General features: G+C 36.9%; 2 protein-coding genes across 5 annotated transcripts in view; one reads left to right on the top strand and one right to left on the bottom strand.

The window, feature by feature from the left end:
• The window catches only part of LOC145986616 (NF-X1-type zinc finger protein NFXL1), a 56,170-nt gene extending 48,312 nt beyond the window's left edge, over window positions 1–7,858 (top strand). For all 3 annotated transcript variants that reach the window (XM_083120836.1, XM_083120837.1, XM_083120838.1), the window contains exons 13-14: window positions 347–544; window positions 1,352–7,858. In XM_083120836.1, the coding sequence (XP_082976962.1) occupies window positions 347–544; window positions 1,352–1,579 (426 nt within the window). In that variant the 3' untranslated portion in view covers window positions 1,580–7,858. The remainder of the gene's footprint in view (window positions 1–346; window positions 545–1,351) is intronic.
• Window positions 7,859–8,744: 886 nt separating this feature from the next.
• Sumo (Small ubiquitin like modifier) lies at window positions 8,745–19,805 on the bottom strand. 2 transcript variants are annotated; one of them, XM_083121740.1, is made up of 3 exons: window positions 19,547–19,805; window positions 13,597–13,716; window positions 8,745–9,582 (listed from the first exon to the last, which is right to left on the bottom strand). In XM_083121740.1, the coding sequence occupies exons 1-3, from the start codon at window positions 19,571–19,573 to the stop codon at window positions 9,409–9,411; spliced, it is 321 nt and encodes a 106-aa protein (XP_082977866.1). In that variant the 5' UTR covers window positions 19,574–19,805; the 3' UTR covers window positions 8,745–9,408. The 2 variants fall into 2 exon arrangements, with proteins under 2 accessions (XP_082977866.1, XP_082977865.1); XM_083121739.1 differs by having other exon boundaries at window positions 13,597–13,725; window positions 19,547–19,804.
• Window positions 19,806–19,940: the final 135 nt, after the last annotated feature.

Here is a 19,940-nt window from a genome sequence, read left to right on the forward strand (position 1 = left end):
GAAGTTGTATTCATCTTATAAGTATTATGTGTGTCAGGTTGTTAGTTTTGTTTGAGTGTTTCACATGAAAGCCTTGTCGATTTCTTACTTGTTAACAACAGACCACAGTTTTTTCCAAATAAGATTTGTTTACTTACATGTGTGCTGTATTTTCATCTCTTCAAAAGCATGGACCAATAAGGAAGTTTTGTTAATGCTCATGGTACTGATACAGAATTAACACTCCATATTCACTTCATTTATAATTTTTTTTTCATCACCTGTGCAATGACCAAGCACCACAATCATTCATTCTTGAATGGTGCATAGTTCTGTGTTAATTTTCTCCTTTTTTTCTGCTTTGTAGTATGCCTGTGGTCATAGATGTCGAGCAGCATGTCATCGTGGAGAGTGCCCGGATGCTGATCTTTGTAATAAGAAAGTGAAGATGTATTGTCCTTGCAAGAGACAGAAGAAAGACTTCTCATGTGCTTTAATTCGTTCAGGGACAACAAAGCTTCTGTGTGATGATGTGTGTGAAGCAAAGAAGAAGGAAGAATTAGAGGTGAAATATCATAAGTGGTTAATCCATATTAAGAGCTTTTTTTACAGGGTTAGAATTATCTTATTGCAAAGCAGTGGAAGCCAACAACTGATTGATAACCTTCATAACCTACACCGTTCGAAACAATTAGACTGGAAAATATTCAGTGGTGTCATGAATGACATTTTGATATTGACAACTTACACCATTCGAAACAATTAAGAGCGGAAAATATTCAGAGGTTGATGTGTCATCGTATATTGGCTCAGTATAATTGTCGATAATGTTACCGATGTGAATACATTCGCCAATACTGCCACAACTCTAGCATATATCAGGTTTAAAAGAAACAAGTAATTCTCAGTCACTATGATTATAATGTGCTATGCTGCAAAACAATCATTCCTTCAATTTTAATTTTACCCACTTCCTGTACAGTGCAAATTGATCATGACTATTTTAATTAATTTTTCTCTCACATCCTGTGTGTTTTAAGCGATGGATTTTTTACGTATGCTGGTGCAGAAGTTGTCAGCAGCTTGTTTTCTTTTCTTTTCATTCTTGAAGCTCTTATTGGGTCAAATAAACTGCACGAACATGGTGATGGACAATTTACACTTTAATACTCATGGATCCCACTGTACATGAAGGTGAATGGCTATTCTTAACATTTTCCTCATTGAAGTGAGATTCGAACCACTATATAGTTACCACAGCAGTAACAACCACAAATGAGACTGATTTTTTTTCTTATGTCATTATTGAAGGAATGATCTTAAGAAATCGGCCATGGCATTCATATTGACAGAACATTCGTTTTAATTTCAGAAACAAAATGCAATCTTGGAGATGAAAAGGAAGGAGGAAGAGAAGAAGAACCAAGAGGAACTTGAATGGTTTGAAAAGAAATTCCAAGGGAAGAGGAAGAATCGCAATCGGAGACAACAGGAGATTGAAGATGATGTTAAGGGCTGGAGTCGGTGGAAGGTGTCTTTGTTTGTTGGTCTAGGAATTATTTGTAGTTTCATAGGCTACATTTTCATCCAAAAATTATAATCTTGGTGATATTAGCTAACTTTGAAGGGGTAGAAAAAATTGTTCATGTTTGTGTCAAAGAGATTGATTATTTTTTTTTGGAGGGTAGGAGGGGCAATATGAAAAAGTTATGTGGCTATTGTATCTTGTGTAGGGAATGATCAAGAAGCAAAGTTCCCCATATCATGGACTTGATTTACAATGAGAAATGGGTATAATTTAGAACATTTATTTGTATTTTCCATTTTGTTTTTTTATGATCTAGTTTTTCATCTATACATGAACTGCATTTGAGACTGCTACATGATTTGGAAAACACCATTTTACCACCACTTGTAATGTGTAGTTATGTTTCAGTAGTACCCCCCAATCATATGACAGATAGTAGCATGTTGTTTATATTATGTTGAATCTTAGAAGTGGATATAAGTATTTTTCACCTCTGAATGTTATGGCCTTGTTTACATCATCATTGGATCTGTTGCCAAATATGTAGAAGAATACAGGTTGGTATACATATTGATATAACATTTGCTGATATAGATAATCAATGAAAAGTGCACCAGTCTGATATATAGGGGGACAGATGCTGCAGTTTCCACACTGTGGATGAGCTCTTGCACCATTCACGTGGTGAACGTAACTACAGTATGTATGAAGTACGACACATGGTTGATCCTTATAAACTATATAGTGTGTTCTACTACCAGCACTATTACTTTGTCATCCAATAAGAACATATATACAGGGTGTCATTTTAATGGCGCCCACGGACCACAGATTCGTGTAGAGGACATCAAAACAAACAACTTTTTTCAGTAACATTTTTCTCGTTGGTGCGTCGTTTCGGTGCTACAGTCGTTCAAAAAAGCCCGTTTTGCCGCCTGAATGCTGGCAACCACACACAACATTTGATTGCATTTGTGACGTCATATCCCGTCGTGAAGCGATGCGTTATAGGGTTGCCAGGAACACACATATTCTGTGAAAAATTACATAGCTACAATCAGCCACATTATGTGCCGTAACACAAAACGAGAAAACACGTTCTGTAACCTAACAGGAAGTAAACAAACGATACGTAAAATGGCAGAAAGAAAATAGAATTCAAGTGGAAGTGGTCATATCGAATTTTGTATCAGCTTGCATGTCAAATATTTGCAAATTTAGTTACCACGTTGGCATATACAATTTAGTCTATCCACTTCGTCCTTCTGATACTAGTTGTCTGTGACACACTGAACAGGTGACAAAATAGAAATGAAAGAACTAAAAATTCCAAAGGTAAGCAACAGATAATACAATGTATATTCAGAGCATTATGAGGCAAGTGGGAAAAATGATTGAAAATACAGGGATATAGTAAGTAGTAGTACGAGTAATACAAGCTCTAAGACGACTATGTTTTTATCTACGCACCGGATATACTATTACAAATGTGAACAGGGTAGTATATTCGGTACTGATTCATCATTAGATTGTTACTGGGGTTGTACTTGTTTTAGCCATAATGTAACAACGTGAACCTCGGATACTTCCGTTATCAGCACAAAAGTACCGCATGGCATCTGGATACAAACCTGTAGATATCAACCTTGCAACGAGATTTGCAAATATTTGACATGTATTGGGCGTAAACAGCCACGTGTAAGCTGTAAGTCCAATAAAATTTATTGTTGTTGGTATTTTAGATGTAAGCTGAGACAAAATCCGGCATGACATTTCATTTTGAATACGTGTTTTACCATTTCTCATATCGTTGGTCCACTTTCCCCTTCCCCTGAGATGACTGCTGATCTTCTGGCTGGTAGGCTATGATGTTCGGTCTACTGGACACGTTTCTCGCTTCGTTTTACAGCTAATAATGTGGTTGGTAGTTTGTCATTTTTCACAAAATTTGTGTGTTCCTTGCAACCCTACCGTGCGCTGTTTCGTCGCAGGAAATGACGTCACGGATACGATCAAATGTTGTGTTGGGTTGCCAGCATCCAGGCGGCAAAACGGTCTTTTTTGATCGGCTGTAGCGTCGAATTGACGCACCAACGTGAAAAATGTTACTGAGAAAAGTTGTTTGTTTTGATGTCCTCTACACGAATCTGTGGTCCGTGGGCGCCATTAAAATGACACCCTGTATAACTGTTTGCACAAGTATCATACCTATTCCCAGTGTAATATTACTGCACAAATTTAAAACAACATAACAAAGTACATGCTTCATCGTGGTAAATAAGTTCCTCAGTTCTAAATTTATCAACGTAATGCAAGCAAGAGTAACACAAACTAAGGCATTACTGTTACAGTTACTCATGTAATTTCGGTAATATGTTACTACTGAAGTACCAGAAAAGTAATGAGAGTTACCTGCATTAAGGTAATCCCCAACTTCTGTAGTGTTCACTTTGAACAGCAAGACTGCTTGAAAAGTGCCTGTATTCTCAAGACAGTTTGGAGGCCAGAACATACATTGATCTACGTGTCAAAATCAGTGGTGTATGCAGAGTCCAATATCTGGACTATATCACCATGACATGTGATCCCAGGCTTCATTCTCAGCATCTTCAAGGAAGCCACGTTGCCATGCCAACTGCAGTCAGTTTGCAAACCCCTTAGAAATCACGTTGGCAACTCTAGCATCATCATCTTATTGAAATGGACAATTTTATTCAGTTTCCAATCAATTTTTCTTCTGTAATATAGTCTCTGAGCATCTGCTTCGCATATAGCATAGAATAAATGCTCCCAACCGAACTTCATGATATAAGGAAGGAGGATATTTTTTTAGGATATGTTAGCAACATGTTAGTCATCTCCGAGTCTGCCAGACCTCATGGTCTGAACAAGGTTACTCACTTAACTACCTCATCACAATCCCAGACCCAAGCAAACCTCCGACCCCACCATTCATAAAATGCTCACGTGATTTCAATTCTGTTAAGAATTGAAAGGAATTTTCCATTTCTCAGTTGTTTGCATATTATTTATCAATATCAGGATTTGCACAGTAGTTCAAAGTGTTCTTTACTGTCTAAGCGACCATTGTATTAACAAGCAAACTTACAAAAAATCTGATTTACTACAAGGTACGCTAACCAACTATTCCACCGTGACTCCTCAGAATTCTGTTCTATTTTTTGCTACATTTAAGTTGCTTGAATTAAACTGAAATGGCTTATAAGGTTTGGACGTGGGTTATGAAGGCAGCTGCTTTAATTTACCTGCTTCCAATTTGATTCTTTGTGCAGCACTGTTACGTTCCATTGTATTATATCCGTTTCATTCAAAAATTGTGGCTCGAATTAGGGTTACAATCTGGACGTTTGGCATTCCATGCCAAATGGCTACGACTAAACTGTCGAATGAAATGTTTTATTCCCACAACTTTAATCTCTGCCTGTCTAGCCCAGAAATGTTGCAACTTGTTGTTGCTATTGGTCACCCTACAACATGCAAATTATTTCTAACTCTCACTTGCAGGGAGATGACACTAATGTTCTCATGCCCAAAACAAGAAGTTGCAGTATATCTGGAATGGACGTAAACAACTTCACAAAAATCTAATGGTCCTTCACTTGGTGGCAAGTTAGGACCATGAACATGTGGCAAATTCTTTATTAAGACACACCAGTTGGCAAATGATGGAGCATGAATGTTTTGATCCACAATCATGCCACTGAGTTATCCATGCTAACGATCCAGGTTTGATACCTGGTTGAAGTACCGTCTCGAAATAACTTTTCAATACTCTACAGATGAATAATTAAATAGCTTCACTTTTGGAAAATACAGTTAAATATTAATATATGTTAAAATAGTTCTAGGAACTGTGGTAGCTCAGTTGATAGAGCATATGGCTACCATGCTGAAGACCTGGGGTCAAATAATGAGCTGTTTCTGCACAGCTCTGAGGCCCACCCAGCCTCGTATGAATACCTGGGGCTGGTGGTGGTGATACTGAACACATCACCCCATATGCCTTCATTGCATGTGTGCACATGCACAGGGGTTTTGTAGAGTATTTAATGTACAATTTCTACTGTAACCACCAATAATATTCAGTATATCAAATTGGAGTACAGTTTGTCCACAACAAATTTTACATTTCTTTCTTGTCCTTTTTTTTTTTTTTTTTTTACCTTAAAATAGTTCTAAGATTCACTTAATGTGGGTAATATTCTAAAGTGTGTATAAATAAGAACGAAAGTATGATACAAAAACTCAACACAAACAGAAAACATTTTTATGCAGTTTTTCATGTGTTTTGTCCATTTTCATCAGCATTTCCTTCATTCATTCACTAGAATATCAGTGTATATGCGGGAACCTTTACTTTTGATCATATTTAATATTATTTAAGATTTTTTCCATGTATTTATTGTCCTGTGATAAGAATTCCTTGTGTATATTTACATTCCTAGCTGAATATGAACCCTTCATTCATGTGTATGCAATAATGTGTGTTGAATGATTGCAATGGTCACTGGTGTTTTGACTAAAGTAACTGAACTGGTGTGCTAACGAGTGTGAACAAATGCTGTCATCAGATTCGATTAATCACGTGACTCAAAAGTATTTTGACAGATTAAGTGTTTTTAAGATGTTGTTAAGATGAAAACTGAAGCTGTATTTAGAAGAGATTTAGATTTGCTTTACCTATTAATGCATCCTCGACTGCATTTGGCAGACTAGCGAGGCTCTGGCATCTGGACTCACAGCCAGTATAATCTTATGTGGGGCTCGTGTTGTCCTTATATATTTGTGATTCTCCCTTCATCGTATCTTACCACCATTCATCCTCATCTTTGCAATTAACTAAAGGTGATTTTTAGGTGATTTACACATAGTTAAGTCAATTAGTGACCCACATTAAAGTAAATATGGGGTAGGCTGTATACATCATTGAGGCAAGGGTGTTATGCATGTCATGAGAATATCTTTGCAAGACAAACTTTCAAAGTGCCAAGAATATGAATCAAATATTGTTCACAATTGGAAATAAATCAAAGTGATTTCAGAAAGAAAGGCCTACTCGCAAAAAAAACAAACAAAAAAAAAACTAATAAGCAACACCATTTGTAAATAGATTTGTAATAAAGTCTTTGCATTTGTATATGTTACCAATATATAAACCAATATATTTTGACACATGATACTGTCTTACGCCTTGTGCAGCAAGATACATTTTTATTCACTATATACGGTGGACTCTCTTTAATTCAAACTCCAAGTGAACACAAAAAAAGTTTGAATTAACAAAAACATCACATCATTAAAGATGATCAAGGAGAATAAGCTTCTCTAACTAATAAAGACACTTAGTTTTGGCATATGCTTACTTATCAAGTTTTCACTACATCATGTGGCTTCCTAAGGAGATAGGACAAGTATAGTAAAGATTAAGACATCGGAAGGTAAGTGTAAAGGTTAAAAAGATAAAAGACGATAAAAGGTAAAAGACAAAGCAGTGCCCCGTCACTCCTTCCTACTCCAACTCTGGCTGGCAACTGACTGTCCTATCCAATATGGTAACCATATTGGATAAACTTACCTTCCAATGTCTTAATCTTTACTATACTTGTCCTATCTCCTGAGGAAGCCACATGATGTGGTGAAAGCTCGAGAACAAAGTACCTACCTTCCAAAAAATGGTCTTCATTACTTAGTGAAATGATGACATGTGGTGTAAATTATGCCTTATCTGAATAAACCTCTGTTTGAAGTGCCCAGTAATTTGAATTATCAAAGTTCAAATTAAGAGAGTCCACTGTATTATTAAATATTGTTTATACTTGTACAAAGGGTGACATTTCATATGCTTCTTGCTTGCATCACGACAGACTAGATTTGGAAGAAGGGTCTTGGAATTCAAAGAAGTTTGTGAAACATCACCTTTTATAAAAACAAGCAGTGTTTTCTTTACAATATTAAATACAAATGAAATATACCAACTAATTAACATTAAAACCTATGTAGTTCTGATGACTAGAAACTTAAATTTATGAAGTACAGAATTTTTAAAAATCACTCTCATTTGCTCTCCATGCATTTATTTCTGCACATGAGAAAATATAAATCAAGTGGCAATTTTTCCTGTTGCATATGGAAGATTGAAACGTCTTTGGTTGGTAACTTTTGTACAAGGTAATTAAGTTATAGAATAATTGCACTGAAATTAAATTTTATTGTAAGATATTGCTTGTAGTTTAGCAGTTGGGGAAAAAAATCGATAAATATGTGAAGAAATTGTTACAGGAATGTACAACTTAGTTAAACATTGTATAATATAAGGCCTTTTAAATAGTTATGAACAAAATATGGTGTTTCATTTTCCAAAATTGATAATCATAGTTTGTAAAACTTTCAATGTTCACAATGCCTAATAAGGGTGAAATAGATTAACAAAAACCTTATTTAACCCTTAGATGTGACAGTATTTATATACTGTGAATGTTATGCATTTTTCTTGTATGATATGAATACCTGTATCATAAAAAGTGGATGGAATGTGAAGTAAGGAATGACGTCAGTAGCAGTCAAACTTGACACCCACAATATAAACATCCATGGAACTAATTTGAACATTGTTAAAATCAGCGCTAGTTTAGCGATTCAAAACATTGGGATTAATACTAGCTAGTTTTAAAAAATAACTTTTAGGTATATTTGGCAAATATGCAAAATGATGGGGGAAAACTAACCAAGAAATCAGGATTCCTACTAATTTGCAATGGCTGGCCTTGGATCTCGCCAACTTGGGCTGGATGTTGAGCTTCAATACAGCTTCTCTGGTCTGCCTCTAAACAGCAACTCTCCCACATGCTCTCTTGGTGATCTGTGGTTATGCCACTTTCCGAATTGCATGAAGTTCTTTGTAGCTTCCAATCGGCAGTATTGTCAATTTCCACATCTTCACTGTGCTGTGCGCTGTTAACTTTTAACACTAGAGGTGCACTAAATGTTTACCACCACTTGCTTCAATGAAACTGTGCACTTCTCCCGTCGTGCCAAACATGATTGGGTGAAACTTCCGATAAGGAAAGGCACTACGAAGGAAGACAAATGAAAACAAAAGAATGCCCAAATAATAAATAAAATTTGGGTGGCACTACAGTAGTGAATACCTTACTTTATCTAAAATTTATTAAAGATTTTCATATTACATCTATGGGAAAAATAATTGGTACATAAATTTCAAAATGACAAACTTTTATTTTTCAAAAATGAAAAAGTGTAATTCCAGCATGTTTACAACTTTCACTTGCAAAATTTCTTCATATCTGATACAAAAAAAATTAGACATACTCCGTAAGTGTGGTGAAATTATTTTTAAAATGTACACTGATCAAGTGGGTTGCAAATTATCGAGTTTTTTTCTTTCAAAGAACAAATTAAAATACCACAAAAAAAATGATCCAACTTCATTTGTAATATACAAAGGTAGAATAGTTTATGATATATATGAAGACATGCATTTTTTTACATATACACTACACAATTAAAGACACACATTTTATGCATACACACAACAAAAAATTGCTGCTATTTATACCTAAAGACCACAACTATTTGTGATTTTAAATTTTTGGATTTAAACTGGAATTTTAGTTTTCTCTGAACATTCACCAAAAATTTCTTCTCATTTGTAAGAATGTTACTTTGTTATTCAAACTAACTCCATGTACGGATATACACAATACATTGTATAAATTATGCATTTACTTCAATGCAAAATGAATGTCCTGAATTCACTCTTATTGTTGAAGGAAATAGAGTTCCTCAAATTCATGAATCTCCCACACCTAACAATAAGCACTGTTTCTTGCCATGTCTTACATGAAAAGATATACTACAAATCACATATGTGTAACCGTACAAGTTTTAAGCAACATCACAAGACACAATCCACCAGTCTGCTGCTGATACACTTCAATCGTGTCTCCTTCCTCCATCTCCAGGGTCTGGGGTGTGTCCACCTCGTTGATTGGCTGTCCATCAAACCTGAACCTTACCGTTGACATAGCCAGGGCCTGAAATGCAACATTGTAATTTCAGTGTCACCAAAAATTTTACTTTGCTTTTCTGCCACTTTTGGCTAATTGCGATATGATGAAACTGATGCATTATACACGGATAAATACGATATTTACTAGAGCTGAGTCGATACTGATGCCGATACCAGTGGTATCAGCATCGGAAACTATTAGTTGGAATTTATTTACTGATACCAGCCGATACTTTCCCGGCATTTTGATCTTTCACGTGATCCACAAAAAGACGCGGGACACTTTCGCTAGAAATTATGCAGGTTTCTTTTTATTTTTCACGTTTTGTGTGAAAAATTAATTTTTTGATAACATAACATGTAATTTTATTCTTGGAATATTTCAAAGCAAAACTCTTGGTAAATTGATTCATATAATTTGAGTAGGAATACTGATACACATTAATCAATATTTTAAACAACTTTTAATTATTACATTTTTGAAGTATCGGCATCGATGGGAATCTGTAAGAGTATCCGTATTGTTTCAAAAGTGGTAGCAACTTAGCCTAATATTTACCATAGACAGTTGGGGTTGATTTCTTTTTTCTCAAAATATTGTACTCTCGTTGGAAGAGAAATTATGGTATCTTATTCCCAAAAAAACACAATTAGAAGGAAAAAATTTACATGGGGGGGGGGGGGGGGGGCTGTGACCACCGAAATAAACTCTTTGTGAATAAAAAATATTCATAGATGCTGATACAGACATTTGTCTAGCAGTAAGCTAGGTAAATATTGGTTTATTTCATGCACCATGCGGTGACATGGCACAAGTTTTTCAAGTCTTCAATCTAGATTTTTGTTATATGAAGGGCTCGGGAGTAAAACAACCACAAGGACAAATTTTTTGGAAAAAATTCAATTTTCTTCTTCCCTTTACCACTTATTATTTGCAGGCACAATATATAAATTTTACCTGTACTAAAAGCCCTGTCTTTAAGAAAGAAAACAAAACCGATTTAATCTCTCTATGGCAATTAGTTCTCGAGCAACAATTTATTTGTTCTTCACGGCAAGTTTGAAAAGGTACGATCTGCAGAGGCTTTCCCACGATGTCTACCATTTGGTAAAAACAAATTTCCCTTACTTTTCCAGATCAAGAACAAACATTTTCTATATTAAAGCCATTAGGGCAATTCGCATATCTAAACAGGTGTATAAGAAAGTCACTATATTTCAGCTAACGCCGCAGTTAGAATCTCACTTAACCAAGTTTTTAGAATACTCACTTCAGATGTAACAGTGATAAGAACGGAAACAGAATAGAAATTGATTGTTGAAAAGCAGTACAAGGGGTCAGCTTTTACGTAAAACGTGCATGATTTTTTTTAAAAAAAAAAAAGAATTCAAAAATTAATAATACATAATTATAGTAGAATTTGGTACTAGTATCTGTGTTATTACTAATAGCTTTCAAACAGAACCCAAAAATTGCAATAGCTACTTACTGTAGTAGATTTCTACATGAAAATAGTTCAAAACAAACTTGTTCTAGAGTAATTTTGAATTTCTACTGTAACCATTGATAATATTCAGTATATCAAAATAAAGTACAGTTTGTCCGCAACAAATTTTAAATGTCTTTTTTGTCCTTTTTTCTTTGTTCAAAAACCTACTTGAAGTGCACTACTACAAAAATGTTGATTTTTCCAAGAAACAACATAAATTTCCCTGACATTTCCAGGCTGGTAAACACCCTGTTTCCAGGCACATGAGGCTCTATCCACTAAAGGTTAAAAAACAAAAAAAAAGAGTAGAGTGGTAATTTGTGATACATAAATTCAGGTAACGGCTTGCTTGAACCTATAGTTTACTTATGACTAGATGGCAACACTATCTCTTTTCTATTAATAATAATAATAATATCCCCTGGCACAACAGTCCATGAGGGGCAAGGCCTATGTGCAGACTGCTGGCCTTACTCCCATATATGACTCGGCTGATGTAGGTCATCCAACCAGGTACGGAGTGCAGTGTGATCAGCACAACAAACCCCCAGTCGTCGTAACCATGACCAGGTTACAGTACTCATTTGTACCTCCCAAATTTCCTCACAGTGCTAGGTGGCCACCAGTCTCACACAGCCAGAAATCTCAGCAAAAAAGTCGTTACACTTCTCCCAGAAAATTCAAAGGTTCACGCGTCCCATAGCTGGAATCCAAAGCATGACTGTGTGGCGGAACTTCTTTGCTATTACACAATACATATTTTTGTGATAAACTAAAGGATCATTTTTAACTATACTTAGCACAATTGTAGGTATATAGTAGAGCTACAATTTGGAATTCTTATATTTACTTCAAATTAATGTGGTGGGGACTCAGAGGCTCTCTGAAAAGGAATTTGTTGAGAAAATTACCCTTTCTTCTTCTTCTAATTGGCCTATATTGAGATGGAATGTTAACATTGTATGTCCTGTGAAAGCTCCAACCATTTCATCTCATTCAATATAAATTTTTTCCCATGCTTTTGCAAGCCTGCACAATAAATTCTTAACCAATCCAAAATAAAACCCACTTTTGACAAACATCCATTACTCATTTTGCTTTGAAATTTGAATATAACATACCTTCATAAATATATATACAAGGCGCATCCAGAAAGTAAGTTTCCCTATTTTTTTTAAAAAAAAACCAACACAGTTTCAGGAAACCATTTATTGGCAACAGGTACAGCAAAGATTCAGCTATTTTTCAACATAGCAACCACCAGAATTGAGACACTTGTCGTATCGTGGTATCAACTTTTGGATCCCACTGTCGTAGAACTCTGCCGCCTGTGAAAGGAACCAGCGTGTGACAGACGTCTTCAGCTCTTCGTCGTTGCCAAAACGCTCACCGAAGGACAGGAATTTCTTCAGGTGCAAGGAAACGTGAAAATCGCTGGGAGCCAGATCAGGACTGTAAGGTGGATGATCAAACAACTCCCAGCCAAATTCCGTCAAAACAGCTGCTGTGCGCCGAGCCGTATGTGGACGAGCATTGTCATGGAGGAGCACAACACCTGCAGTAAGCATGCCATGCCTCTTGTTTTGAATGGCACGTCGCAATTTCCTTAGTGTTTCACAGTAATGGTCAGCGTTCACCGTTTCACCTCTGGGGAGGAAGTCAATGAGCAAAATGCCCTTCCTGTCCCAAAACACGGTGCACCTCATTTTCTGTTTGAATTTCTTCTCGACCGGAGATCCACTATGCCGCCAATGCATTGACTGCTGCTTGGTTTCCAGGGTGAAGTGCGAAATCCACGTCTCATCGCCCGTGACGATCCTGTCGAGGAAATCATCGCCGTCATCATGGTACCGTTGCAGGAATGTCAGTGCTGCTCCTGAACATTTCATTTTGTGTTCGGGTGTCAGGTTTTTCGGCACCCACCTGGCACACAATTTTTTGAATAGCAGGCGCTGCGTGACAATCTCATTCAACACGGATCACGATATCTGCGGAAAAAGGCTACTCAACTCCGTAATTGTGAAGCGACGGTTCTCTACGATGCGCTGCTGCACCAGCTCAACCAGACCATCAGTGATGAGGAACGGACGCCCACTGCGCTCTGAAAACTGCCGACACCAGCGACGCACCATCTGCTTACTCATAATGTTCGGCCCATAGACCTCACAGACCTGACGATGAATGTCAATTGGCGCATTGCTTTGTGCATTCAGGAACTTTATCACCGACCGAACCTCGCATGCGGCGGGAGAAGGAATACGAGCTTCCACTTCGGACCACTGCTGCCTCCCTACTGGCGCCGGGCGGGATCTGTCCGCCTGGCATATGATTGATACGTCTTAGCTCTGCTGCGCATGCACAATTTACACGGCTCATTATGTTTACTTTCACCAGAAAAAAATAGGGAAACTTACTTTCTGGATGCACCTCGTAAATTAACACAAAAAACAGAACTGAAATATCATTTTCTTGTTTTCAAGAAATAATGCTAAATGAACTGTGACAGGAATAATCTCAACTGTTCTCAATAGGTTTAAAATCTTACTTACCGCTCTGTCGCAATATGCATTCATGAGCTTCCTCAAAGGTGTGTGTTTCTTGATCTTGAACTGAACAACTGCTCCATCCTGGCCCAGCACCTTGAGGTTAATAGGTTCATTCTCTACGCCCTTTTGGTCCTGCAAATAATGCATTTTGTTCAAAAACAAAAGACAACACAATTCAAGTCATTGCAGATATTCTTGAGTTTCTATTTTAAAGTCCACTTTATGCACAGATAAGCTAATCGGGACTGGACCTACAGTTTAAAGTGGGATCCAAACCACTATGAGCCTCCACTGGGTATCTAACCCAGGCATTGCAGATATAGTAAAACTAATAATTAGGGTATTAGTATTTATGTAATTACATTTTTCTTTGTATGTAACCAAGTAAAAATGACAAACGGCAGTGAATTACAATGTTAGGAATTATATGTAAAAATACTTAACATGAAAATCATGTTTATTTTGAGGTATACTTACATAAAATTCAATATTTATGCCATTCCTCTATTTTCCATCAAGTAATTCAGATATATTTGTGGGACAGAAATTTTCATTTGAAATGTAATTCCTACAAAAATTTGGTAATATTTATCTGACCGTTTTAAACAAAGACACCAAGAAATCAGAGCTCCATGTGTACTTCGTTCTTCACTACTTTTCAAATAATCCATATTGATTCTGTGAATAGTAATTGCAGGTCAGGAATTCAAGTAAGCCACGCGTCAGGCTAAGTTTGCAGCAGGTTTTATGTATCAATCCGCGCGGGAACTGAGCACAGAATCTTCCGTGCCAGTCTTGCCTCAACCGCCGAGCTGCTTACATCGCAGACACTGAGAAAATCCACAGTATTGCCAACCGCACAACACATCGAAACCCGCATGCATGTCAAGCGGAATATATTTGTGTTTCTTTTTGTCTCCTGAAACATAACATTTTAGAAGTACTTTCGGCGCATAAATTATTTAAAAAAATGTGTCATTACTTAATATAAATGCAAAATATCTTCGAAACATGAGAATATTTTTCCCAGGGGGGCAAACAAGTCACATTTCCCCCAAAAGAGTGTAGTTCCCTAATAACATTGCTTAAATTTGAATTTATTGTGTTAATGCAATAATTAACACATATTATTGTGGCTAAAATGAAATTATATGTGTGAAATACATAATTTTTGGTTGACTTTCATTTTCCAGGGAGGGAACGGCCCCCTTGGCCACCTTTCCGGATGCCCATGAGCATGTGTGTATATTTCGAGCACGCAAAAATAAAAATAAACAAAGATATAAGTAAACAACAACAGGCCCTCTTGAATTTAATGACAAATTATTGTTTTTAGTTTATAAAAAAATACGTTTATGAAAACCTTTGTTACTGTAAGACACACGCACTTCAAGTTATACCAGCAAAAAAAAAAAAGTATGATTTGTTATTGTGGATATATACAATCAGGTGCATTGTCTGCTGCTATTATTCTGGTTACAATTTATGAATCACTTCACTAAACCAGGATTCAAATCTTGGTCTGTCCATTTCTTGCTAATCATCCATCCCTTTCCTTGCACGGGACAGTAAATATATGCACCTTCAACAAAGACGTCATTGCCGTCAGTGGGTGAAACAATAAGCCTCCTCCTTCCCCTCTCCCTTTCTCGTCTGTTTCTTCAGCCCTGGCGGTGGATTTGCATGGTGATATATATATATATATATATATATATATATATATGCCCCTCCCAGAGTTAAAGCACGTCTGCTCCAAATAATAAACATGTTTCTTCTCAGGGGGATATCTTTTAATCTGCTCCAAATAATAAACATGTTTCTTCTCAGGGGGATATCTTTTAATACCGGGGACATTCTTTTGTAGTCAAACAACAAACAATCGTTTCCTCTTCCTAAACTCAAACCGCAAATCATTCAACACCCGGGATACAGTTCGTGCGCCCATTGACGGCAAATCACCTCACGTCCTGTTTTACTTTGATCTTGTTTCCGTAAGGAGGATTATGCATTTTAAACAACTTGCTTGATTTGAAGAGCTTTTCCCTTCGGATGAAGCCCACAATAACACTCGCTGAACAGGAGACCTTGCTTGATTCAGCCATTCTCGCCGCTGTATAGCACGATTATTAATCACAATAAACATAGGGTTAAAATAGTGGGATGTGCAACACTGGTATCACGGATTCCACGCGCTCTGCAATGTATTCAGTCTTGCTCGACTCGCACTTGGGCTTCAGGGATTCCTCAGCTCAATACAAACTCCAGTTGGCGAATCTGCGGATCCAAGTTCGTCTGCACAGTGATTGCAACCGATCAAGTCCACACCTGCTAATGGATGTATTATTTTGTCTGTATTTTACAAATTAAATAACTGTTTTCTTGCAAGTATGCAGTTGTGTCGGAATAGAACCCGTCTCAGTGGAACTATATTCTTGCGTGCACGTTTGGATCTACATATGCGAAAACCTGCTGCAAGGTTAACCTGATGCTTGGCTTAGTGTGACCTTGATGGAATTTCTGAGAAATCCCCTCATATCTTGCAAAAGCACAGAATGATTGAAATGAGCAAAGATTACAACAATATTGTTAAAAAAAAAAGGTAAAGCTCTCCCCTGTGCTTAGCACCACACCATGAAGGCATATAGAGGGTGTGGGGATAACGCCCCACACTTTCATGATCCAGTCGTGAGTGGGGGTGATGTGATCAGCATCACACCCCTGACTGCCTTTATCCCCCCAGGGTTTCCCCCAGGTACCCATGTTATTCGACGCTGGGTGGGTGCCGGGGCCGCTTCCAACGTTATAAAAGTTCCGAGATTTGAACCGGCCGTTGCTACAAATGTTAATATACTTACATATTTCAGCGAGTTATTCTCTACACATTTATGAACTTAATAATCCTAACCTACTAAACATATTTGCCTCAGAACCACAATGTGGAGTCATGTGACCTCACTCCACACTAAAACCATTTATACTTCATAATTGATTGGAAATCAGATTGGACCTGGGTATGTAAATTTGTCTAATTGAAACTCAACCTAATGGAAGGTAATGAAAATTTGTCATATTGTAACAACCTAATGGAAGGTAACGTAAATTAGTCTTATTGGAACTTAACCTAATGGAAGATAACGTACTTGGTGGTCCAAAAAAGTTAAACTAGCATATTAAGTAGTCAGGGTTTCAGCCACTCTGTAGATATGCATAAGAAGTAGTTCCTTTTCTAACACTTGTCAGCTTTTACAATTTAGTTATTAATATTTAAATATATTTGTTCTTAATAACTTGGCTGCATGTACAGATGATTGAAATAAGTACTTAAAGAATTATTAAAGTATAAAATACTTGTTTCACCATGGTAAACTTTAATTGGTAACAGTTTGTTATATTGGAGACACATTTCTTCATTTTTACAGAAGAAACTACTTACGGAAATGAGTTTCTCCAAGCATTCCAACTTTTGTGGAGGTATTTTCTTTCATCGTGGAATCTATTTGACCGGCAAATCATATATTTTTCAAGAGAAACATCTCACCGACGCACATTTGACATGCTTCCCGTACGTGAACTGCATACTCCGCACGTTTGATGAAGTAACCCACTGTCAGTGTTTCAAACTCCTTTATTTACTATGCTTGCCTAACCAACCTTATGGAAATGGTTCGTGGGGCTATCCGTCAGCTACCGTGCATGATGGTTCGTGGAGCTATCTGTGAATGGTTCATGGGGCTATCCGTCAGCTACCCATGCATTTCGTTAAAAAAGGCAAAATCCATTGTGACGAACATGATAGTAGGTATTTTTCGGTGAAGAAGGTTGAAACACTGCATACTCACAATGTGAGTCAAGATGTGCCCGCCATATTGTGTATTCCGGAAGCAAAGAAAGGAATAAAAAAATCACTCTGTATGTGAAAAATTGTGTTTGTTTTCGTGTAAAAAGCATAATGGCAACTTGAACTATGTTCCGCAATACACAATTGGTAAGTACAAACCATGCAAAACACAAAATATCCGATTTAAATGTGTCTCCGACATAACGAACTGTTACCCTTAAATTTAAGGTAGGGTAAAACTATCATATGCGGGAAATCACTCTAACTTGTTCATTCTCTACTTTTTTACATTCGTACTTACCTATTCTGCATTGCGAAACATTGTTTAACAAGGGATTTTGCCTTTTTTAACGAAATTAGTATCTATTGTTGACATATCGAGTAATTATTGTTCGTTCTTTTCTCGGTTCCTGAACACACAAAATGGCGGGCAAATCTTGCCTAGTGTTGTGCTTCAAACTGCAAAGCAGTGTTTCAACCCAAAAATCATTCTACATCGTATAACCATCCACGATAGTCCCACGCACCATCAGGTAAGGTTAGGTTAGGTTGCTTTAGGTTGGGCAAAATAGTGTAAAACTGTGCGTTTGGAAACACTTGCCGGGGATTACATCATCAGATGCTCGCAACATACGGTTCAAGTACATGGATGGAATTGCAAGCAACGGCTTCCGTGCATTGAACGGACATTATTATAGAAAAATACATGATTTAGCGGCCAAATACATTGAAAAATGCGAGAAAACGGAACGAGTTTACAATACCGGACCACTCTCCAATTGCCATGAAATTTCGCCTACTCACTAACGGAGACCTCCTAATCACGAATCTGCAAGTAATAATTGGCGGTCAAGTATGGAAATCGATAAAAAACTAAATAAACTATGTTTTCTTAACGTAACGTAACCCTACCATAAGAACAGCAGCTCCACGGAATATGCCATTTTCCCAGAGTGGGTGTCACTTATCGCACAACACTGTAGCAACATTGTGTTCTGACGTCAAGGGAGAGATCTTTTTCATGTTAGGCAATACAAGGTAACGCGTCTCTTAGCGAAAATATTAATTTTTCTTTGTATTTATGCTAATGGAACCTAACCTAACCACGTAGGCATTCCTCGTGACGTCAATATTCAAGGTTGCAAGATTGTTGTGCGTAAAGGAAGAGCATTAACGAATTGCGAAAGAAAGATGGTTCCGAATTGCTGCGTATGGACAATGAACGTGGTAAATCGCAAGGTTATTTTACAAGTTCTACACGTAAATGTACAATTTTAACAACTGACCGCCAAATATGAACTACAGATATGTCATCAGGACACCGTAATTAGTAAGTAGGCAAAATTTTATAGAAACTGGAGAGTGGTCCGGTATTGTAAACTCATGCCAAATCCATTTCCCGGTTATGACATTTTTACCTAAAGTAGTACTGTAATCTTCATTAGTATTTATGTGTACACTTTTGGAAATTGGTGTCCCCCCCAAAAAAACTGAATCCGCCTCTGCTTGAGAGCACCTGTTATGTGATCTTATGTTGTAAGCATTTAGGGAACATAGTAGCAGCAGCAGTTCATATCCAAGACGACAGTAAAGGAAAAGGCTCTTAGCAAACAAATACGCACTGCACATAAGGGTATAAGAAGGGAAAGTTATTAACCAGGAAACATGCATTAAGTAATCACTAAGTCTCTGAAGTATGCGTAAACAAACAAACAGACATTGAACCACGTAAAGAATGTGTATCGTAAATAAACAATTGAAACTTGCGCCACATGTAATTATAATAAACATGACATGTTCTTGCTGGATTTTGTATTGATAGGGAAAGTATAAAATTAAATAATGCGACGCAAATCCCCTTATAACACTTTCCTTACTTATAATAAAACTGAACATTCCAAATTCAAAAATGTAAACAAATTAAACAAAAACATTTCAAATTCTGCGTAACGGTAAAGCAGACTACTCAGATTTTTCGTTTCGCAATTGCATGTGGTATGGTAACATAAACAATACGTTCAACAAATATATTCACACGGATATTTTCCAATCTATCAGCAGTATTACAAATTATGGTGATTAATAAAATAACCTGTAATATTATTCATACTTCACCTTTTTGTCTTCCGACATCGTTTTCATAGGTAAAATCAAAACCTGGTTCTAAATTCTCATCTACACACTACAATGAGATGGCGGGGAATCTTCTAACATAAAGAGAATGTTTAAAATAGTCCAGCAGAAAGAAATAAAGATTTTCTCATGTAAAACAAAAGAGGAATTACACAATAGTTACAATAATACAAATAATCTAATACGATACAGAAGTGGGTATCGTGCAATAGAAACAATGATAATATTTGCTTTCTTTCTTCTCTTTCTTTGGCGCCTTAAGTGCATGACGTCACGCTTTTTCTTAAACAGGAACTTTTCATTAATGAGGAATTCTACGTCTTAGGTTAGACAGCCCTCTGCTGTACATATTGCAAGTAGTGATGTTGCCAGAAGA

This window comes from Lepisma saccharinum, chromosome 4, assembly GCF_977018435.1.
Source record: "Lepisma saccharinum chromosome 4, izLepSacc3.1, whole genome shotgun sequence".
In the NCBI taxonomy this organism is placed as follows: Eukaryota; Metazoa; Arthropoda; class Insecta; order Zygentoma; family Lepismatidae; genus Lepisma; species Lepisma saccharinum.